The 24,784-nt window shown below is 35.3% G+C and overlaps 2 protein-coding genes across 3 annotated transcripts in view; both read left to right on the plus strand.

Annotated features, from left to right (window-relative positions):
• Window positions 1-6,662: 6,662 nt before the first annotated feature.
• LOC110030110 lies at window positions 6,663-7,733 on the plus strand. The gene has a single exon (XM_020732684.1). It carries the CDS (start codon window positions 6,770-6,772, stop codon window positions 7,490-7,492), a length of 723 nt encoding a protein of 240 aa, XP_020588343.1. The 5' UTR covers window positions 6,663-6,769; the 3' UTR covers window positions 7,493-7,733.
• A 12,821-nt stretch (window positions 7,734-20,554) lies between these two features.
• LOC110030113 (protein PAIR1) overlaps window positions 20,555-24,784 on the plus strand; it is a 40,111-nt gene continuing 35,881 nt past the window's right edge. Inside the window, exons 1-6 of one of the 2 annotated variants that reach the window (XM_020732693.1) lie at window positions 20,555-20,772; window positions 20,867-21,020; window positions 23,538-23,691; window positions 23,923-24,057; window positions 24,262-24,314; window positions 24,392-24,586. In XM_020732693.1, the coding sequence (XP_020588352.1) occupies window positions 20,708-20,772; window positions 20,867-21,020; window positions 23,538-23,691; window positions 23,923-24,057; window positions 24,262-24,314; window positions 24,392-24,586 (756 nt within the window). In that variant the 5' untranslated portion in view covers window positions 20,555-20,707. The remainder of the gene's footprint in view (window positions 20,773-20,866; window positions 21,021-23,537; window positions 23,692-23,922; window positions 24,058-24,261; window positions 24,315-24,391; window positions 24,587-24,784) is intronic. The other variant, XM_020732692.1, reaches the window with a different exon arrangement.

Genomic DNA, 24,784 nt, shown 5'->3' on the forward strand with positions numbered 1-24,784 from the left:
ATATTTTCACTTTGATCTTAATTTACTTTCAATATGGTTAATTGATTTGTTAAAATATGTTGAGTTTTACAACTAAAGTGAGGATTACATCCAAGATTCAACGAGATCAAAGCCCTTGGAAGCTGGGTGCAAATAAATAAGGAAATAATATTATCGGGCGTAGAATTGGAGATTTTAGAGTGACATACTAAAATCCCCAATTCGGTCATATCGTTTGGGTGCTGAAGTGTAGATGTTAGCCCTCAGGTGAGGGGAACTTGATAGCTCCGAAGTGAGAGCTGACATCCTCCCAGCCTAGCCGCAGATTCAGTAAACAAGCGTAGAATTAGTCAATGTTCTTTATGCCTGAACCAAATGGTAAATAATATGTATGCTCATATTTGACACAATATAAATTGAATTAATTCACTTTATCCATTCACAATAATTTTTTGACAAGGAGAATGATGTTTTCTTATATATTGAATATCACAATTAGACCATCCTTAGTATCATTAGTTATTTAGTAGTTATTAAATTTACCTATTTATTTCAATTGCCTATTAGTGACAGATAAACAAATTGAACTTCGTTGTTGTGATTAAAGCATTGCTTTTCTAAAAACTTAGTTCGCAGTTCTAAACCACTCCCTGTGGGATCGACATCTAGGACTCCATTAGAGCCTTATATTACTTGAGCGATACTTATTCTTGCGTTGATAAGTGTGACTTTACAATTATTGAATATTTATTACGTCCATATTTATCTTATATTTTTAAGCATATTTAAAGTCGAGGTAATATATTAATTAACTTTTTACTAAGGTGAGACTGCATGTACATGTGGTACGCCCTGATAGAACTTTAGATACAGTTTTGCACAAAGACTCCTGATGCATAATTTAGCGAGCAATAGGAGAGAACATTTGTAATTGTATGCAAACTCTCTCTCTCTCTCTCTCTCTCTCTTTCTCTCTCATTTTATTTGTTGTAGGTATGGTGCACGCATCAGATATTTTCTAGCAAGATAGAGGGTAAATTTTGCAATTATCAAAACATGCATTACATTAATTTGATGGGGAATTTAAATAAATACCACCCAAATCCTAATGTCTGTGTAGTTACGTATCTAACAACTACATCTTATATTTATACCGCCCTGAGCTTTTATATAACATAAAAAATACTAACATTTTAGCTTAAATAAGTGAGATGTATTTTTTATGTACAGTTAAGGTGATATATATATATATATATATATATATGTAAATTTTGAAATTGAGGTGTTAGATATGCAAGTACATAGAATTTGAATGGTATGGATGTTAATCTTCCTAGTTTCATTTTACAATTGCATTCTACCCATAAAACATTTCATGGAGAGAAGCTCTTCACCAAGAGATGAGCTTCTGTTTAATCAGAGTTGGATTTTGGAGAAATTATGAGGTGCGGATATCATATGTTTAGATGGGATTGAGCCTTTTGAGTGGAGAAGGTATTACAAATTACAAAGTGAACGGAGGAGGTCCACGCATTTGAATTTTTTTTTTCTTTTTCCACTCATCTAGAACATTGCCATACATACATTTCACCATATTTAATATTTTTCTCTTTTAAGTGGCTCCTCATGCCTATATATATATAAATATGTCAGCACGAATTTCAAAACAGATGAATGGTTTAGGAAGAAGATGCGGACGATCGAACCGTCCTTTGACGATCGTTTTTTGGTTGGATATTGACAAAAGAAGTGCCTTATTCGAAAGATTGACGAAAGGCATCAGGACAAGCTTCTGCAGGGCAATAAGCAACCTTCGAAACAATCGACAGGAATCACTCTTTTGTACTTGACGATTAATAACTCTCATCGATTAAATTAGTCCATAATTCTATTATATGTGAATAACTCTGTAATTATCAAATTGTCGCCTAAAAAGTTAATGATGATGTAAGTAATATGTACATTTATAATATTCAGACATATGTCTATAAATAGGAGTTCATGTCATAAATAAATGACACTCTTCTTACTGTTTTATGATGTGCTCTCTCTCTCTCCCTAATCACTTCCTAGCAGAACGTTCTACTCCTTGGATACGTTTTCCGGACACTTTTAGATTCAACATCCTTTAAGTTTCAGTGAGCGTGAAAATATTTCGTCAGCAAGATTAGGAGCTCAGCAATGACAATAGGGAGAGTCCGATCAGAGGAACATAGGAGGAGCAACATTCTCCTGAGAGTTTATGCAAAAATTCTCGTTCAACAATGCCTGCAAGATTTGAGAACTCAGATCACCAACCAGATGTTATAACAGTCGTAGAATTACTTAGGGCGTTCGCTGCCCTAGAAGCAGCCCCAGTTCCAGGAGAAGAGCCAGCACAACAGGGATCACTCAACCTCCCTTACAGGGAACCACCAACCAAAAATGGAAGGAGGGTGATCTACGTGTAGGAAAAAGCTTGACGACGGTCTATACCAGGACATCGCCAGATCCTTCCCCTTGAAGGAGAAAAACTGACAAGTGTAGATCGAGGTACAAAGGCAGTCAGAAAACGCCTCCGACCTACAGGTCTCCTGAGTTGAGCCTCTCGAGAAGTTCAAGATCTCGTTCTTAGAGCCGTATAAAAGACAGTCAAATCTTAACAACCACCCCGCACAGTTTGAATCTTTCATATGCCAGTTGAAAATTTATGATTTCCTTAAGTGTAAGTTGTTCTTCACAACGCTAAGATCATCGCATTAAGGTGGTTCGACGGATTGCCCGTGGGAGTAATCACCTGCTTTGTCGAGTTCATAAGACTCTTCCTATTGTAGCTTGTCAATGCCCTGAAACCTAAGAAAAGCTCTTGCTCTTTGTGGTAATTGAACCAGGGAATCAATGAGAGCTTGTGGTGTTTATCACATGCTTTAGAGCAAAGCACTGGAATTAAGGACTTGAAGCCTGACATGGCCCAAGGCGCGCTGACACAAGGAGTTAGGTCGGAGAGGTTTCGTTTTGACCTCAAACTCGCAGAGCCACAAAGCTTGGTCGAGTTGTTGGAAATGGCCAACAAATATATCGTCGCTTATGAGAATGTCTCTAAGCCTGCTGAATAGAGACACCAGAAGAGACCGTCACAAGAAATCAAAGGACAACCCATACAAAGTGCATAATAATCCAACCAATCCTGCTATGAGGGTCACCTTGACAATCACTCCACCCGGCGTCATGAGGATCAGAGATAGCAAACCAAGGCCCAGAATCATCAATCGTCCCACCATCTTGAACACCCTTACTATAATTCTAGGGTCCTTAGTAAAACCTCACTTAGAGTGTCCATGGCAGAAATGGTGGACGTCATCTAGGACAAGGAGTTCTTCAGGAAAGCAACGCCAATGAGAGTCAAGGCTTTACTTTGAAATAGTAGAAGGTATTCTAAGTATCACAGAGATCATGAACACAATAAGGAAGAATGCAAATATCTGCGAAGCATGATCAAGGAGCTGATAAAGTAGGGAAGTTGAAAGAAATTGTCACCCCTAGAGTCATGACTCAAAAGTAGGGAGAAACTCCTACTGGAGGAACGATCAACAGAACCATCTTCACAAAAGTCATTCATTGCTTAGAATATAAAGTAGGGTAATTTTTGCTCAGAAACCCAGTGGCCAACCACCATTTTATTTTATCGACGAGGTTCTTCCACCAAAGGGAAATCCATATAATGATGTCATTGTAATAACAGCTATAATCAACAATTACCATGTATGAAGCATTCTCATTAATACAATGAGTTTTGTGAAATATATTATTCAAGTAGGTATTTGACAAACCGAGCCTCAATGCCGGTCGGATGACCACGTCGATCGGTCTCCTATATGGATTCTCGAGCGAAATGAAGGAAGTGTTGGGAGTGGTCGGGTTCCCTTTAAGTTGGGGAGAAAACGAGAAACAATTTATGGTCACAAAAGATTTCCTTGTGGTGGATTCACCCTCAACGTATAACGCTATATTCAGCTGACCACTGTTGAACAACTTCAGAGCGGTGGTCTCTATTTACCATGTTGCTATCAAGTTTCTTAGAGATAAAGAAATTACCATTGTCAGGGGTGATCTAGAGCAGTCTCGGGTTTGTGAATTGCTATCCATAAACAACGTAGAGCAAGATCTTCTAGACATCCAAAAAGTAAGAGAAGGCAGCTTTGAGACCACCTAAGTGATATAAGGCCTAAAAATAGATGGATTTCTTAGCAACTTGAAGTTTTACATTCATTGGATGAATTTATTCCAGTACAAGTCACTTAAAAATAAATAAGAGCATGAGGTTTATATTGGTTCCTAAGTCATATAAGGCCTTCCCAAAATACTTCTCCCTTATGACACATGACATAATAAAACTACCAGGGTCCTTAAGTTTTTTTTCGGAGCTTCTTCTGAATAATGACACCACCCTCTTCACTTAAAGGTACGGTTTCAAAGTCACCTAGCTTCCTTTTCCTATTAAGAATATCTTTCATGAAAATTACGTAACTAGGCATTTGCTATAAGACCTCAATAAAAGGAATGTTGATGGTAACAAACATTTCTAAAAATCTTGAGAATTGTTGATCCAACTTATGTTCAAAGAGTAAGTTTTTCACCAAGTCTTTCGGGCTCAAGACTGGCTTCATCTTTTATTTGCTCTCTTCTATTCAATTCCTCCAATTCTTTCCCACTTTTTAATTTAAGAGCCATAACATGTTCATTCCATTTATCATTGGGCCTCACTTTAGTATTGCTTGGCAAAGTTCCCTTAGGTCTATTACTTAACGAGTTCGCTGCCTAGCCTGACTAGTATTCATTGTCCTCAATTTTTGCAGCTTGATTCTGCAGTTGATTCCACATACGCATCAAAATTTATTCCAAAGATAATTTCTTCTCTTTAAATTGTGGGTGGGTATGTTTACTTAGGGTTGTCATTACCCTGATTATTCTAATTGCCTACTGGATTAGATTGGTTATTTCCTTACAGCTGGGTTCTTACACATTGGTTATTATTGTTCTAGTAAAATTATGGTGATTCTTCCAGCCTGAGTTGTAGGTATTGGAGTATGGGTTATTGAACCTACTGTTTATGGCATTCATAGATTCTATAGACGATGCACTTGGATTAACTAGTTGTCCATAAACATTCTCTTTTATAAATGATGATCATGGTAATGAATTCAATCTTAGGTGATTTAACTTTCTAGAGATAGAAACTACTTGAAATATAAAAATGGATAATACATTTGTATCATGTACACTGACTATCTTTCTAGGTTTAACTTTATTTCATGGCTAATGAATATTATTTGTTGTCATCTCCTCAATCAGTGTATATGCCTCATCGTATGACTTTAACATGAAAGATCCTCCTGCTGTTGCATCTATGTTGGACTTAAGAGATCCTACCAACCTATTATAGTAGGTTTGAATTATTAACTTGTTTGATAAGACATGGTAGGGAAATTTTCAAAGAAGTTCCTTAAACCTTTCCCGGGCTTCATAAATTGATTCCTCATCAAGTTGACAACACGAAGCGATGTTATTACTAAATTTTGCCATTTTGGATGGTGAAAAGTATTTTGCTAAAAATCTCTAAGAAAATTCGATCAATGTGGCGATATGCCCTAGAGCTAGAAATTTAGTCACATTTTAGCTTTATCCTTCAGTGAGAAAGGAAAATTCTATGCCTAACAACATCGTTGGAGACACCATTATAGCAAAATGTGACACATAATTCAAGGAAGCTCGCTAAATGAAAGTTAGGATCTTCTGTGGATATCCCCTCAAAATGATTATTTTGTATAATCTAAATGATAACAAATTCAAATTTGAAAATTTTGATTTCAAGGTCAGAGTGCTGATACTTAAGTGAATTTCATCTACCGTTAGGTTGTCAAATTCCTTAAGCAATCTAGGCATGTCATGGGGTTTGGGTGTATTGTGTTGTTCTTCGGATAAGTTTTTCAACTATTCTAATCTATTTTTAAGTTTTTCTAATTTTCAAAATTTTTACCCTTTTTTCTACTTTAGTTCTTTGCTATGTAAATCCTTTTAAGAAAAAATAAAAGACCTAACACCTAAATTTCAACTTTTGCTTATATGCCATCTCATTTGTACATGAAAATTTGTATTTCTTTTCTTATAAATATGTTTAAATAGTAATATTTTTTATGTGATATAAAAAATTTTGATGGTATAAATGTAAAACACGAGGTTTAAATGTTAGATATTTGCAAGTACTCATGAATTGGGTGGTATATGTAAATTCCCTTAAAAATTGTTATTATAAAAATTTTTTTAATATATATTTTTTTAAATAGCTATTAATTGAGTAATTTCTAATGTTTGTGATGAAGTAGTTAATTAATAAATTTAGTAATGACTCTTTTCAATTGATTGAATAGAAATTATTATTTAATTAATTTACTAAACTACTAATTAATTATTAGTTATTTATTACAATTATAAATAAGTTGTAGTTAGCTTAGTAAATGAGTAATTAATGATTTGTATAATTAAAATTAATTATAAAATAAATTAAATTTGGTAATTAAATCATCAACGATTAACATTAAAAAATTATTATAATAAATATACTTTTTGCAACACTGCACAACACGTGTCATACTTTCAACCTTTCGTCGCCACGTAACCCACCTCACCCGCCACGTGTTCTTGGCCACCCATTCATTCCTCTCTCTTCTTCTCTTCTTCGTCCTCTTCCATCTCAAGAAAGCTCAACAAACCCTAATTTGAAATACACAAACCCTAATTGAAAACCAAATCAATGTCTGGCGGAATTGGGCCGACTACCAAAGACATCGCCGTCCCTTCCGAGGGCAGCGGCGGCGACACAATCGCTATCCCGGAACACCACCCGCACCATCGCTTCCTCTCTTTACGGCAGCTCAACACCCTCGCAGTCTCCATAGTCCTGGCCGCCTCCGGCATGGTCGCAGCCGGTGACATCATCATTGTATTTTCATCCTTGCCCTACATCATCTTCCTCTCACGCTATGCCTTCCCCCCTCTCCACCCCTCTCAATCCGTCGAACCCCCTATATTCGGAGCAGGCAACCGTCTTATAGCCGTTTATGTCGCCATTGGAGCTCTCCTCGGTCTTCTCCTTCCGATCGCCTACATCTTTGAGGGCATAATGGAGGGAGACAAGGAGGGAATCAAGGCCGCTGTGCCGCACGTGTTTCTGCTTGCGAGCCAGGTATTCATGGAAGGTGTGACGTTCTCGCATCATTTCTCGCTGCCGATCAGGGCTTTTGTGCCGATTTCCTTCAACGCGTTGAGGATGTTTACGCTCATCGATTGGGTGATGGTTGAGTTGAACAAGGAAGCGATTGCCGGCGGTGAACAGTGGTCGGCGCTGAGGTTGTTGGTCGGTAAAGGATTGGCGGTGGCTAATTTTGTATTCTGGGCTTTTAATCTCTTTGGATTTCTTCTGCCGGTGTACTTGCCGAGGGCACTTAAAAGACACTACGGCGACAAGGAGAAATGAGGTGTAAGTTCTGTTTTTTTTTCTTTTTCTTTTTTGATGAGGGTTATGATTGAGGGAGAGAATTTGATTCTCTTGTCGTTTCTTGTTTTCTTCATGAATTTTCCTGCTTTTCGTATGTAATAATTTAGAACTTGAGTTGTTTTGAACAAGTAATTGTATTGTTTTGAATTAGAGGGAAGGGAAGTCGGGATGGAAAAATTCCTGCTTGATAAATGCAGAAATCATGCCTCTTCAATGTTTACATTTGGATGTTATGGTTAGCAGCTGAGATACTGTTTAACAATTGTAGGACAACTTTCCTGTTTTTCTTGTTCACTTGTATCAAGTAGAGGACAAATTATGCTCCTTTATTTGATTTTGGAACTTTTTTTCTGCTCATAAAAAATGTTTCAAGGAGAATTGCTCTCAAACATACCAAAAAATAGAAATTTTGTTTCTTTTCATATGTTCATTTTCCTCCCATTACATGCGTTTATAAACCGAACCCGATAAAAGTTTGGAAAAAATTACAAAAAAGCCCAAGGAAATAAACGACTTAATTGCAATTACTTAAAATAAAATGATAATGCCTGATTATTTAAAACAATCATTAAACCAACTAGGAGGTTTCTTGTTCCTACTTGGTCGAGTAGAACAGACATTATTTATTTTTGTATCAACTCCATCATAAAAAAAAGACCTTGTCCTCAAGGTTGAAGTAGCCAAAAATGAAAATTTGATCTCCATTAGATACAATAGAATGAGGAATACCGTGGAGTTTACAAATATTTATCATAAAAGAGTTGCCACTTTAAAAGCAGTGAAATGAAAGGGAAAAAATGAGTATATTTAGTAAGTCTCTCCACAATCACCGTTATAACAGTTTTAACACCGGAATTGGGCAACCCTGTGATAAAAACCATAGAAAGATCTTCCCAAACAACGGATGGAATATGAAGTGGTTGAGGTAATCCAGCCTGGTTACGATTTGATATTTTGTAAGTTGGCAAGTTGGACATGTTCTAACAAATTCTTGCACATCAGATTGTTTTGTAAGTAAAAAATTGTTTTTTGTATGAGGCGAAGTGTTTAATTTACCCCTCCATGGTCCCCAATTGTGCTAGAATGAAAAACATGCAATAAAGTAGTCAAGTTTTAGTGTTGGGGAACCATAATTTTGCCCTTAAAAAAATCATCTTTATAAGAACAATGGGGAAAGTGATCAATGTGCACAGTAATTTTATTGATTAGGGAAGATAGTGTTGAATCAGAGGCAATAGCTTGGTGAATATCAATGAGACAAGTACTGTGAATAGTATAAAAGTAACACAGAAGATGCATCATCATGCATATGTGAAAGCGCATCAACTTCTTCATTTGAGGTTCTGGGATTATGCTCAATAGAGTAATCAAAGCTAATTAATTTCATAAGGAAACATTGTTGCTGAAAAGTTTGAATAACTTGGTTCATCATTTCCCTAATGATTTTTTGATTTATTTTAATGGTAAACTTATTTCTTAAATGATATTGACGTCGTTTAACAATTGATTCAATAATCGCGAGTAAAACTAACATAAGCGGATGCCCGTTGCATAGGAGAATTGAGTTTTTCTCCTAATAAAAGTCAATATGTATCTTTTCCCAAGTCAAACTTGCTCCAATACGTGCTATAGATGCATCAGTTTCAATAATGAAAGGTTTGGAAATTTTGTAAGTTCTAGAACTCGCAGATTTGATGGAGAGCTATTTTTAAGGTATTAGAAGAAATGGTGACATAAATAGTCCAATGAAAGTTGTATTTTTGAAGCAGTAATGTAAGTAGGGAGGCAATAGTGGCAAAATTACAAACAAAACAACACTAGTAACCATCCAAGCCCAAAAATCCATGAAATTGTTTAATACATAGTAGGAATAGGCTAATTAATCATTGCATCTGTTATATAAATGTCAGGAGAAACACTGTTATTACTGTCAATATGTTCAAAATAATCAACAGAATGGAAACCAGAAGTACATTTAGATTTTCTTAAAAAGAATGAATTATATTTGAGAAGTTGAAGAATTATATCGAGTTGATGAAGGTGATCATCATGTGTTTACTGTTGATAACAATATCATCAAAGAAAATAATTATAAATTTACAAATGCATGATTTTAAAAATAATCATGATATTTTGAAATGTAGTTGGAGCAATTGATAAGCTAAATGGCATAGTAAGGAGTTCATAATGAACCTCAAGAGCACAAAATGCTGTCTTATAACAATCATATTTAGCCATTGAATTTTGATGATATCCTGAATGCAGATTAAGTTTTAAAAATAGAGACCCCATGTAGTTCATTGAGAAGCTCATCGACGGTCAGAATCAAAGATCTGTTTGAGATCATAATTTGATTTTGTGAACAATGTAGACACGGAAATGCCAACTACTATCTTTCTTTTTAACTAAAACACTGGAGATGAAAAAAAGACTAACCAGATGATTCTGGATGAATTGGGAATGGTATGTATATGATGATCGTCATCTCTGTAAGGAGGGAGCTTGGTGGTTATTTGAAATAAACAATAAAAAAGCTAGCAAATGTTGTAAAGATGGTGTAATAGAATCATATTTATATGAAGAAGAATTTGCATCCGGAATACAAAGAAAATTTAAAAACATGATGCAATACTATCGGTAGCCTGCAGTTTTTTTAACTGATGAATTTGAATACAATCGATGGAAAGTTGAAGGTGCCTTGCAATTGAATAGGTTGGCAAGTACATGTAAATTTCATAATGAGTCTTTTGTAATTAGTTAAAACATCAACTAAGTCTTCTAGCCACTAAATACCCAATACCAACGCCGCGCCACAAATAGGCAAGTAACCCAATGTGATGTACAGGTCGTTCTTGTATGAAACTATGTATAGAGCCACTGTCAACAAGAATTTGAATGTGAGTGTTAGGCAAGTGTTAGGTATCGCTCATATACCATAAATGAGACAGATGCTGGAGCGGAGCGGAGCCCACGAGTGGAGCGGAGAGGAAGGATCTGTCCAATCGGGGGAATTTCATTATGTGGGTTGGGGGTGCGAGGGTAACACTCAACGGTTTGGTTCAGGGGTAATTTAAGTAATTACATATTGTACTATAGCGTTATATATATGTCATGTTTGTAACCCTAGGCGAGCCTTTGAGACTTCGAGAGCTGAATTTTGTATTCTGTATTATTTTATGAATCTTGAAAAGGATGTCGTCGTTTTGCTCCCGAGGATGTAGGCATCTTTGCCGAACCTCATAAATCTCTGTGTGTTCTTCTGAATTTTGTCGATTATTATTTTTCTTCGCCCAAATTTCTCAACAAGTGGTATCAGAGAGAGGTTATAGAGCAAGGAAGAAAAATTTCGGCTGCGCAGGAAGTACGAAGAAAGATTCTCCGATTTGTGTTCGGCTAATGTATCAGAGAGAGGATTTACGACACTTCAGTTCGAGCAGTTCGAGCGGAGGATCGCGATACAATATTTCGCGTAGAGAAGGAGAAGTCGCGATCGGCGAGATAAATTCTTAGAGACCGACGACAAGACAGCAGTTTGGTGTGAAAGACGGAGGTGTTTGAGCGGCGGAGGAGCAGAATTGGAAGGGCGGACACGGGAAAAAAAATACATGCGGAAAAGGAAAGTCCACTGAGAAGGAAATTTAGTGCGTAGATATTCCGGAGATATTCCAGGACTCAGGAAAGACAAAGAAAGGGAATCTGCTGCACTTGGTATAAGAAAGTTTCTTTCTGGAAGAAAAGCAGAGGCAGAGCTTTTCTGGAAGGAAATCAGAAACAGAACTTTTCTGAGAAGGAAAGCGGAGGCAGAGCTTTTCTTGGAAGTTTAAGGAAAATGATTTATGGGAAACGTAATTAAGGGAAAGTCTTTTTTTTTGAAACGTAATTAAGGGAAAATTTTTTTTTTTGAAACTTAATTAAGGGAAAGTCTTTTTTTTTCTTGGAAACTTAATTAAGAGGCTTTTTTTTCTTGAAAACTTAATTAAGGGAACTTCTTTTTTCTTGAAAACTTAATTAAGGGAACTTCCTTTTTCTTAGAAACTTAATTAAGAAAAATTCCTTTTTCTTGGAAAATTAATTAAGGGAAAGTCATTTTTTCTTGGAAACTTAATTAAGAGAAACTTAATTAAAGAATCTTAATTAACAGATTATTTATAAGGCTCAACCCAGATTGGTGCATAAGAAACTCCATGATATATTTCTCCTAAGAGGTTGGATTTTCGCTAAGGTGGATATTTGTTGGGTATATGCATTTTCCCTAAAGGGGTTGAATATTCGCCAAGGTGGAGATTTGTTAGGTATGACTCATAATACCATAATTTGGAGTCTCTTGGAACAAAGAGATGTCTCTTGAAATTGAAGAGTTGTGTCTCTTAGAATTTAGTGGGTTGGGGGGATCAACGAAGGCGCAGTGGAAGCGTGGTGGCCCAACCCACATTGGTGCATAAGAAACTCTTTGATATATTTTTTCTAAGGGGTTAAATATTCGCCAATGTGGAGATTTGTTAGGTATATGAATTTCTCCTAAAGGGGCTGGATATCCGCCAAGGTGGAGATTTGTTAAGTATGACTCATATATCATAAATGGGACAGGTGTTGGAGCGGAGCGGAGCGGAGCCCACGAGCGGAGTGGAGCTGAAGGATCTGTCCAATCAAGGGAGTTTCATTATGTGGGTTGGGGGTGCGGGGGTAATACCTCGCGGTTTGGTTCAGGGGTAATTTAAGTAATTACATATTGTACTATAAGGTTATATATATGTCATGTTTTTAACCCTAGGCGAGTCTCTGAGACTCCGAGAGCTGAATTTTGTATTCTGTACTCTTTTCTGAATATTAAAAAGGAAGTCGCCGCTCTGCTTCCGAAGATGTAGACATTTTTTCCGAACCTCTTAAATCTCTGTGTTCTTCTGATTTTTTGTTAATTACTATTTTTCTCTGCCCAAATTTCTCAACAGCAAGAATCCCATAAGATGAATATTGGTTGCTGAGTGTTGTCCCACTAAAGCATTATAACTAATGGTAGTTTGTTCGTCTTTGTCAACTACATTAAGTTCAGAAATAGTAAAATAGAAAATTGTGAATCATTGCATAAAGAATCAGCTTCTTCGGTTATTATTAAAGTCAATATGCAAGGTTTACAAGCAGATAATGTTCATCACAACTATAGCGTATACGTTTATCTCTTTTCTCCTCCATTTTCACCATAGCTTGTCTTTCAACTGGTGAAGAGGATTTGGAGAGATGTAATGGTGAAACAACGAGCTTTGAAGGATGCTAACAATATTTTTTTTCATGGAGAAGGGGATGGTGTGAAAATGAGTGAAAATTGGTGACTTCGCCATGTCCACAAGGACCATAACTTGGGAGAGAGAAGAAGGTCGATGGATTCAGACCTCTATTCAAATTTCTGGCTTAAGGCTTGATTCAAAGCAAGATTAAGAATGTCCGATGTTACATTAGATAATTTTTCAAATTTTTTTTTTGATAATCTTGAACTGAAGAATATTGCATTATTTTTGTTAATTCGCCCCATGATCTCGATATTGTGAGGGACCAAAACAGGAACGAAGAAGTTGCAAGAATTTAGACAAAGTATGTACACCTTGGTTGCTTTCAATCCAACAACCATTCTTTAAGGGGTCCGATTAAATGAAAGGATAAAAAAAGATAATTTTTTAGGATCAGAAAGCTTATGGTATCTACAAAACTATTCAACTTTACGAATTCAGCGGATACTGGTTTCCCGCAAGAGCATTTTGGAATCTCTAATTTAACCGAATGAAAAGGGTTCAGACCAAAATTTTCTAGAATTAGAAGAGGAAGGAACTTGGGTACCTCAAAGGCGTAGCAAAAGTGCCGTGAAGTTCCTAATCTTGATGTCCATCTAATTTGGCTAACTTGATATTATTTTGCGACAATTCTCCAATGGACAAGCATTGCTCGTCGTGGTGAGTAAGCCTAGAAAGGATCGACTAACGTTTGCATCGCGGAATGAGTACCCTTTGCCATAAAGAGATGGATGGATCGAAGCAGACATCAAGGTCATGACTAACACGGAAGTAGTAGGATCTTGAAGAAAATGTGGTAGGTTCCAAGCATTGACAGAGATAGACCAAGATTCAGTGGCTGATGTTGGCAAGTGGTTGGATCAGTCGTGTGAAAATAAATCAAGTGAGGCTGTGCTGTCCGATTGTAACAAATTTGTCTGGAAAATCGGGACGATTGAGGGGGTTGAGTAGTGTAGGAAAGAATTGTTGATGGCTGTGTTTGCCTTGCATGGTGAAGGAATGTTGAGCTAGAAGACAAGCTGGATACAATAAGGCAGTTGGACCTTGCAGAGGCGATGGACCGTAAGAGGATATCGTGGACCGAGAGGGTTCTTGGACGGGGCGAATGAGAGAAATAAGCAAAGGATCTTGAGGGAGAGTGGAGGTCATTGTGGAGAAATAGAGGTTTCAGTGTACCTAAGGAAGGACGATGACAACGGGTTGTGGATAAAAAAACTATGGATGCAGCGGGAAGATCGGTTCCAGGGGGGTTTGTTGGTTTTATTTATTAAATCTAACCATACATAAAAAAAAAAAACCGAACTTATATGGAATTATAAAATTTTGGATTTAAAGTCCAATTTTTTGCTCTGATTTATGTTAAATTTGAAGTTAATAAATTCAGCAAGGATGTGAATTTAATAAATCCGAATTTACTAAATTCTAGTAATGCTAAGATCTTCCTACCGCCAAACACCCTGCATAGGAGGAAAAAAACACGGAGGATGTGAACTTGGAATGAAAGCACCGATTCATGGGTTAATCTATAAAATATAAAGAATAGAGAAGGGGGAACGGGAAGTGAGATAGAACGGGAGATACAAGTTTATTTCTTTTCACATGTTCCTTTCCCCCCCATTACATAAAACCAGTCCAATACAGGTCCGGAAAAAAAATTACAAAAAATCCAATAAAATAAATGGCTTAATTGCAAATAAATAAAAGAACAAGATAATGTCTAATGAATTACGAGAAACATTAAATCAAGTAGGAGGTTTCTTATTCTAGTCGGGTTAAGTAGAACAACCATTATTTATGTATGATCACAAGTGTTGATTATTCTTTATAACATCCACTAAAGTGGTTTTTAAGACTTCTCCCCCTAAAAGCATTACAAATTTTGAGACAATTTGCTAGAGCCATTAAAAGTTTTCAGGCTGTTTGACAGTTTGTTCCTTGGTTGGAAAATAAAATGTTAAAAATTTGAAGCATATTGTTGTCATAACTACTCTTAAGATCTCAGAGAGGAATTACTTTGATATACACTCAAATTTAAGCTACCAAAGATATTAGTCAAAATATTCACTAGTAATATAAATGCAATAGAATGCATCATTTTAAAATTTCAAGTCAACATTTGTAAGTTATTAGAGACTTCGCGACAATATCATCAATCTTGGTTGAATAAGTATCATGGAAACTTCCAAGTTAACAAAACCTATAATTCTCTGTAAGAAGCAACAAACACATCAACATTACCAATAAAGAGTTGAGCATAAGACTTGCTTACCAGTCACAAACATTAGAGAAGTTTATATTTTGCCAATAAATATCCCAGTTGCATTCCTTGTTTAGTATCATATAAAGAGCTAGTGAATGAAATCAGAGATTTGTTTTTTATCGATCACCTCCACTATATATTTAATCTCATACTCGAGATCCATCAAAGTATTATGCTGAGATCACCATAAGTATTTGTGATCTCTGAAGATCTACCGCAGGCCGCAAGCTGAAACCACATTTTCCTTTCTAATTTCGAACCCCTTGGGCTTAGGTTGCTTGTTGTCGAGTGTTTCCATCTCTTTGTTCTGCGTTCTAATCTCTTCTAGCATTCTTTCATTTTCTCCTGTGGGCGATAGAGGTCTGCCTTCCATTTTGCTTCTCCTCGATTGTTGGCTACGAAGCTCTTGATTTGTGGGCGATAGAGGTCTGCCTTCCATTTTGCTTCTCGATTGTTGGCTACGAAGCTCTTGATTTTTTTTTTTTTGAGGTGTTCTTCATTTTCTTTTGCATCAATTGCAGAGGGTTAGGTAAGTTTTTGTGAACATGAATTGAATGATATTTCTTCTTCGTTTTCTCAGCTCAGCGATGGAGGACTAAAAAATGGTCGCTCCTTGTTATGATTTGTTGTGGTTACCCTCGTTTGGAATGTTTTCTGTTGATGTTGAGATATTCAATTGTCGTCATTTGGGAAGTTTTCAATCGACGTTGTGGTATTTGATTGTCATCGTAAAATTAAAAGTTTGGCGGGAGGGGGGTGTTTCTGAGCTACTGCATGCCTTAACATATTATCATCTACTATTGTCAATAGGTGAATAGTATGCATGCCTTGATTATTTGTGGTGTTTTGAATGGTTGATGACGATCTTGGTTTCCATATTTTTACTATTGGAGGGTACTTTAATGATATCATGGTTTTAATACTGCATATTTTAGCCTGTGCAAATTTTGGTGATGTTGTGATTTGAATGTTTGATATTCTAGAATTTTTCGGTGGTGCGGTAGCGTCAATGCTTATTGTCTCTGATAGAGTAATTTGCCCACGAGCGTGGTGGTTTGAAAGAACATGAAAATTTAAATATATGCCTCATAAGTGTTATCTAGTAACAGATTTTTATGGTGCATTGGTATCATAAACCTAGATATCTGATAGCTGTGTTAAAATATGAATGTTTAAGTTTGATATATGTAAATACATGAAAATCGTGTGCTCCAATGAAACAAGTGCAATGATTGGTTCTTTTTGGCTTACGTGTAGCTGCCTATGGTGTTGATCAGCTTTATTATAATTGATTATCAATTGTTGTTGCCTATGATTATTTATCACATTGATCCTTGGATTTATTCTTTATTTGTACCCTCATTTGGCAATGGGTGATAAGTTATCCCGCAATCTGCAAAAGAGGGTTTAATGTTTTTTAGTTTGGCGCTATGATGCAACGAAGTCATCTCTTTGCTGCCTCTTGAGAGTCATTTTGATGAGGTTTATTCAAATTTGCTTAATCTGTTTTCCACACATGTACAACTCTATTTATGACTTGAAACTTTCTAGTCTAGATCGAAGATATGTCTCTAATTCCTGTGAGGGCACCAATGTTGAACTTTTAAGTTGAGCCAATAGTTTTGAGCGAGCATTTGCAGTCTGGAAGAATAACTGGTTATTCTACAAGACATGCCTAGTTACTCATAAAAAAAGAGGTTAAAATAGTTGTGGCTACGATGACATTACAGATTTTCACATGACTCCATCCTTCATATCATGATGTCGAATTCAATATTTTAGATGATGATCGATCATATGTCCCACCTGAAACATTTGAGTATCAAATAGGACGACAATGCTCGAAATTACTCGATGCAATAGAATCTCAGACACAGGATGGTGAAGGAGTTGAGGAGATGAAATAGCTTAGAGAACTCATTATAAATGCTTTGTGTAAGTATTTGCTTTACATTTATGATATGAACAGATTCCCACTTAATTTTGGCTGGTATTGGCTTTTTTTAGTTGATACTATGTGTTTTTTGTTGATACAATTGTGTGATTTGAGTTGTGCGCTGAAATGTACATTGTGGTCTGTCCTTTTTTTTTTATAACTATAATTTGCAATGCTGGTTTATGATTAAAAGTTAAGTTGTGTTTACTCAACCTTGTATTATTAAAAAATATGTATTCAAAGACTTATATTACATCCTGCAACTGTGATTTGCAATGTTGTGTGGTTACGTCACATTAGGAAGCCACTTATATGAGAATTTTATAGGTGTCTCAAAAATAGATCATTAGATGATCATAACATTTTTAGATGTGTTGACTATGAGGAGTCTACTTCAGATAGTGACAATGTGTGAAGAGTTGTTTTGAAAAAAAAAAAAATTCTCAAGAGATTTGATCGTTTGGATACCAAGAGTAATATTATGATAACATTATTTATTACTATTGTAGTTTTAATTTTCATGTTATTCATTATTAAGTGATATGTAACCTTTAATGTAATATGATGGATTTCTGACTTCCCGTCAACTTTTGAAATTTATTTTTGGTATTGAATTCATTATAAAACCGTTAACATACAACTAGCACATGTACATAAGGACCTTAATATCTTTTTTTTTTCTCAAAACAACCAAAGTACAACAAGTGATTAATATTCCAAATAGACATATTGCTTCACTAATAGCAGTTTTCTTGCAACATCCTCTCCAGAAACAGCTTTTCAGTTGTTTCTTCAGACAACTGCAACTATCATGGACAGATCAATACTTGATCATGTTTATTCAAATTAGAAAATAAACCAAAAGTTTAAATTAGTCAAATTTGAACATATTCCAACTCGTTTATTAATGTTAATGAACTCACTTGTTTGTTTTTCAACAAGTATCTTGTTCTCTACTTTAATAATATATTGTTTAAATAAAATTTACATGGTAACTTTATAAATAAATTGAAGTTCTCATTCAAATGTTTTGACTATTTAATTAATAAAAATAATGTAAGTACAATTCAACTACCTTCATTAAAAAAATTTAAGAAAATTTACATACATACCGAACAATTCTTATTTATTTAAATATCCTAAACCTAAAGTTTGATATTTACACTTATATCACTTTGATGTCATAAACCTATGCATGAAGATAAAGTGGTGTGCATGTAACTAAAAATGTTTAGGTGTCAGATATGTAAATACATAACAATTGTGTAGTATGTATGAAAATGCCAAAAGGTTTTTTAAGCCAGCCACATATGAACACATATGTGAAAGCTCCGCTCAAGCATAATTTGAACATAAATAATTTATGATTCGGCCGAGCTATAATTAATCTATGACATACTCGACTAAGCTCAAATGAGACCCCAATAAAATGTTGCACTTCACATTTTGAATGTTAAAATGATGTTATTTTTTATGTGATATGAAGGATTTGGGTGTAATAATTGTAAAAAAAATTATACTTAGGTGTTAGATATGTGAATGTATGGGAATTAGGTGTTATGCATCTAAATCCCCCTAAAAGAAATAGTGCATCGTGAAATCTCAAATATTTTAGTTCAATTCAATAAAAATTTACATTCCGAAATCAAAATCCGCACTAATGTAAAGTAGCTCGATCATCGAAATAGGCTCCTAACTAGATTACAACTTGTAAGCAAGCTATAATAACAATAATAATAAACAGTTCAAACGGTCAATCACCGACGACCGCATTGTCATGCACGTTATCGGAGAACGATATGGCCGCCAGTGGTTGACCGTGCGGACGTCCGGACAGAACTTTTTTTCCTATCTACTCCCCAACAATTTGTAATATAAATATTATTTTTAATGAATGCTTTTCATGTTAGTCAATAAAAGTTTAAGCAATACATAATTGCAAAGAGCATTCTCTATTTCATGTGTATAAATCGCAATTTTTTTAATATTTTTTTACTGACTATTTCAATAAATTTCTTAATATTCTATGGGATATATATGTTTGAAATATCACACAATTCTTATGTATTTACCCATCTAACATCTAAATATTCATATTTATATGCATATAATGCAAATCCTCAATATCACATCAAAAATATCATTATGATATTATTTTAAAAGTGAAATATACATTTTTATGCATGGATTTATGATAGCGAAAGGTTATAAGTGTAAATATCAAACTTTTGGTGTACATATCGAACACATAGTAACTTACTAACTTTGTGGTATTTATGTAAATTTCCCAGAAAAAAAAATTAGCTTTTTTTCTCTTTAATTTCTATAGAAATTTTTCAAAATAGGAATAATAAAATTAGGACGAGGTGTGTACTTATGTGATGTAAAGGTTTAATTAGCATGTATGTAAATATAAATACTTTGGTGTTAAATTTGTAAATATAAGAAATTAGGTGGTATGTATGTAAGGCCCCCAACAGCAAAGTAGGGACGTAAACGAGCCGAGCACGAGCGAGCCTTAGCTTAGCACGTGTTCGGCTTGTTTATATTTTGAGCTCAAAAAGTGTGTTCGTGTTCGGTTCGTTTGTTTTGCGAGCCGAACACGAGCCGTTTACGAACAAAAAGTCATTTTGACAACTCTAATCACGTAGCCATAAAATGTTAAGGATTGTAGCAAAATTTAAAACATAATTTGAATCTGATTAAATAATTTTTATTCTATTTTCTTTATTAATACTTTTAATTGATTATAAAAAAAACACGCTCTCTAAAAATTTTTGCGCGATATATATATATATATATATATATATATATATATAATGAGTTGTACTTCGAGCTAAAACGAGCGTAACAAGAACAAACAAATCTTTGTTCGTGTTCGACTCATTAACTTAGCGAACGAGCCGAACATGAGTTTCTTAACGAACCGAACACGAGCTATTCACCACCAGAGCCGATTTGACAGCCCTGACATATTTAAATACAAACCAGCCAATTCTTATGTATTTACATGTCTAAAACTTAACTTTACTTTTTATATTTATATCATCCAAAAATTTCATATCACATAAAAAATTATCAATTTTTTTTTACTTTTAAAATTGAAGCATATTTTTCGTGCATGAATAACATATCATATGTGTAAAAAATGAAATTTAGGTGGTAGATATGCCTATATCACTCGTATTATTTTTTTGAATTATTTTCTGTGTTTTATAGCTTAAAAAAATAATACGAGTATTAATTTTATAAATAAGAAATATTCAAATATTATTTTAAAAACTCTCTCATTGGATATAAAAATGAATATAAAAATATGAATTTGTTATATAAAATTTTTAAATAAAAAAATTTTAAGTATAAAAATGAATATAAAAATATGAATTTGTTATATGAAATTTTAATTAAATTAAGCAATTTCCATCGTACCAAGGAAATGCAAAATGAGCTGCAATGCGAGCTCAAACTTCAGGACGATATTGCAATTCATATAAATTTTGGGCACCGATGTAGCAATAGAACTCGTGTACTTAGCTTGAATTCCTCCGCTATATATATAAGGGCATTCCCGGCTCTTGTCCCGCCTATTAGTACTCCCCCTACATTTCCCACTCTTCCACTGAAAGCAGCTGCTTCTGTTCCTGGGATGAAATTCGCTCTAGAGATCATACGGATAGTTTTCGGAAAAGAAATATCCGCGTCGTTTCTCTGATCTAATGAAGTTTAATATCAACAAGGCCTGCGATCTGAGATCCATCTCAGTGCTTCCGCCTCACTCCAGGTTCTGATCCGAATTCTTATGTCACTTTTTTACTTCTCTGCCGATCCTACTTGTTTTGTACTCCTAGGCGCTGTAGTTGATCGATTTTTATCAGGAGAGTGAGCACAATGAATTCTGGAGTGGATGCATACGGGTTAGGAAGAAATCAGGCTTCGCAACTCCGATCTCAGTCTCAGCAGTCATTTTCTCAGGGGCTTTCTCAGTCTCAGATCTCTCAGAACTCTTTCGAGAACTTGGGGAACGATCAGGTAAGCATGATATTTGAATCAACTGATAAAGACTTAAAACATTGATAGAAATGAAAGAGAAAGAATGTTCTTAATTTGCTAGATCTTTCTATCTTTCACTGTTCCCTTAACTGTTGTCGACTCTTTGTTACGATGGGGACTGCAGATCAAAACAAAAGATACCGACATACCACTGTCTGATCTGCATGATGGGTTTAATATTATAAATAACTGCATGTTTCTTTAGTGATGGCAGAAGTAGTTAAGTGTCACTGTTTTCACTTCAACATCTTAACTGAGATCCAATTAGCCCTTTGGTGGGTGAATAACTGAATCACGGGCAAGTTTAAAATTACGAAATCGAAGAAACTAGTGAAGATTTTTTTCAGAGGTCAGTTTTTGAGCTGATAAAAGATTTTGGGAGATATGGGGGACTTGAAGTTAGAGAATCGAAGCTTTCGTTGTGAAGTGGGTAGGATGAGCGCGCCTGATTTATGGAGGGGAATATGACTTGAACCGGGGCTCATATGGTGTGGGAGATTGTATGTCTTTAATTTTGGCTGTGAGATGAGAGTAGGAACCTATTTCTAGAACCCAAGAGGATGCATTGGGTTTTGATTGAGTTGTGATGGCTTGTGGTGGACATGGGTTCAGTGCTAACAAGTAGCAATGTGTGGCTAGATTTTCAACAAATTTGACGGTGGGGAAAGGTGTTCTGCATCCTCAGTTTGGTCTTGTTGAGCGTTCCTCTTTTGGCACAATATTAATTTGCATGTCCGTGTCCTCTCCCTGGTTCTGAGGTTGGTTTGTTGTGCTGAACAGAGAGCGCAACATTTGGGTCCGGATAGTGAATCTTTTTGCTGAGTTCATAGGAGGTTGTTTTCTTCAGTGTACAATAAGGAATAGAGATAATTTTGGCTTAGGGGAAGAAGTTTGTTTATAACTATTTTGAAAGCTTGATAGGATTTTGGCAATCTGTCAAGCATTTTTAGGATAATATCTTCCTGATCATCACGTGATCTTGTTGCTATATTGTTTTAAAGATGGTTTTACTTCTATTCAAATATTGTGTCATGGTATTGTTGCTCATGGTGAGAGAGTAGCTCATTATTTAGCTGAGTATCTTTGGGTAGATTGGTCGATTGAAGTGGCTTTTCAAGTATTGTCCTGATATTGCTGATTTGCCTAGATTACGAACGATAGGAAGAAGTGACGGGCTGATGATAGCATAAAAAATTGGCTACTAGATTTTAATCAATGAGAAGCCATATGGTGTAGTTGGAGTTTGATTTGGACATGCCATCAATGGAAGTATTGTATCTGGAGGGTTTGGGGATATTGCCCGTGAGGAAGCCTTCATAACCATCAGCTGAAAATTTTAGGACCTGTGATCTCCAGGTAGGATAATTATCGTTGGACTGTTGGGTTGTTATGATGTTATTAACGTTTTCAATAAGAAATTTGATAGGTGAGGGAATGTTGTTTACGACCATTGGTGAGAAAGGTTCACTTGAGCTTTGTTCACCGGATGTGATGGGATTGATGAATGAATGATCCATGAGATGTTGATGTTTCAAGGAGAGCAGGGGGAAATGAGAGGTAAGGAATTACATTGTTAAGTATCTGCTCTGTTACCTTGAAGAAACGTCAATAGTAGATTATAAGAAAAGACCTGAACTAAGCCAAGCATTAATTGAACATAGTAGATATTGGCATTAACATATTTATTCTCATGTATATCAGTTATAATTGGAGAGCTAATTATTTATATAGGTAGAGTAGAAGATTCTAGTACAAGAATTAAGTTTGTCATAAGCTAGGGGTTATGATGATTGAGTACTCAGCATCCCACGGTTGTGAAGAACTTGGCCAATGCGGGACCACTTCATTGCTTAGAATTTATGCGGCTTGCTATTGAATTTAGATGTTTAATTTGTAGTGGAAGCAGCCGGACTGTTTTGGAGTGTATTGGCAATGTGTATTATTAGCTAGTAGTGAAATGTTCTTAGAAAGTTAAAATTTGAGATGTTCTTTTCTTCTTAATGCTGTAATGTAATGGTTTTGGGAACATGTTATAACATTATAGGCAAAGGTAGTTGTCTGAATTTAACTAATAATTGTGAAATGGTATTTTAGTTTTGGTGAGTTGTACAGAACTTACAAAGTATTTTATAATTTTATTTTTTATAGTTCAATGATTTGCAACAACTAGTTGTTTCCAAGGAAGAGAACTTCTTTACTATAGAGATGCTATTAGTACATATCTTTTGCATTTTTCTTCTTCTTTGTGGTAAACTAACAGTTGATGGATGGGCCATGCGATGAAGTATATTTTCATTTTGGCACAGCCATTTGCAATTTTAAATTGCGCCTAATGTCATGCTTGGATTACATACATTTTGGTGAAAATCTTTACTATTTTTCAGTTTACTAAATCTTGTTTTAGTCATTTTTGCATCTTTGTAATTTTTTCTTTCAAGCGGAGAATTTACTCAATGTGGTTTCTATTGTAATCTGTTTTCTTTTGCTTTGTATTAGAAATTTGATTCTCAAGAAAGAGAAACGGCATCAAAAAGAATATCTTCATTGGCTCCCATCATGCCAACACGAGAAGATTCTCAGCTGCAGCTGTCGAGGACATCCAGCAATGCCATGCGACAGTGGAGTTGCACCACTGCTCCAGATAATAAATGTAATTCCTTTTCTGTATTGTATACAGAGATTTAGTTGATGATATCTGTTAAAAGGTTTTTTTTATAAAAAAAACGATATCTGTTAAAGTATATATGCAATAAGTGGATCAACTCTTTTGTTTCTAGTATCAATAGATCAAGCTTTTAGGCAGTTTGTGTTCCAAAATTCCTGTCGAATTGTAACTCCTGTAATGTTAGGGATTATTATCTCACACAAAACTCTTGAATAGGCCAAGTTAGTGAAGAGCTTGAACGCAGATTAAGGTTCCAGGAAAGTTCACTAAACAAGCTGAGCATGATCCTAGACTCCCTTCAGAGCGATGTCATGCAAGTGAACAGAGCAGTCAAAGAAGTATCTCTGGAGGGTAAGTAATAATGCACTTTTACAAGGTGAACAGCATTTGATTTCTTTGGATATTGTAGGAATTAATGGAGATCACAATTTTGATCATTTTCATGTATGGCATTTGACTATATGCTACAATCACTACAAAAATTTAGTCTCTCATGCTCTTAATCTATGCTATATCTTATTTGGATCACTTCAATTGAATGCATCCATCTTCTAGTGGAAGGAATACGGCAGAAGGCAACTCTTATTGATAGTTCCACACAGCAAGTGGTGAGAACCATTTATTTAGGATGTGATCTTTGATGTTTTTATAAGATTGTAATGTGTTCTTGAAATTGAAATGACAGCTCAAAGAAGAGGAAGATATCAAAACACGTCTTGATAGAAGCATGAAAATCATTTCTGATGAAATGATGAAGAAAACTGATCTTAATAGAGTAAATGAGGCCGCAATGGAAATTCCTACTTTTACAAAGGAAATAGAAGCACAGTTAGTTGGATTTCGACGTGAGATATGTCTCATCATCTCAAAAAACATGGAGGTACTCTGTTTTTCTAGTAACTTATTGGTTTAATAGAATACTGCTCAAATTTGCTGTCCTTTATTAGGCTCTTAGTTTCTTAATTGAGGGTTGGGTATATTGGTGTCGGCACAAAAAGGGAGAAAGTTATGTTTGGGGGTCGCCCGTAAGAAGCTGTCGGCAGCCGGAATCGAAATCCCGTTACCCGCTTTGGAAGGA

The sequence above is a fragment of the Phalaenopsis equestris genome, unplaced genomic scaffold (genome assembly GCF_001263595.1).
Source record: "Phalaenopsis equestris unplaced genomic scaffold, ASM126359v1 Scaffold000657, whole genome shotgun sequence".
NCBI classification, from domain to species: domain Eukaryota; kingdom Viridiplantae; phylum Streptophyta; class Magnoliopsida; order Asparagales; family Orchidaceae; genus Phalaenopsis; species Phalaenopsis equestris.

Coding starts and splice junctions, on each gene's coding strand:
- LOC110030110 (XM_020732684.1), top strand. CDS start 6,770: ATGTCTGGCGGAATTGGGCCGACTACCAAAGACATCGCCGTCCCTTCC.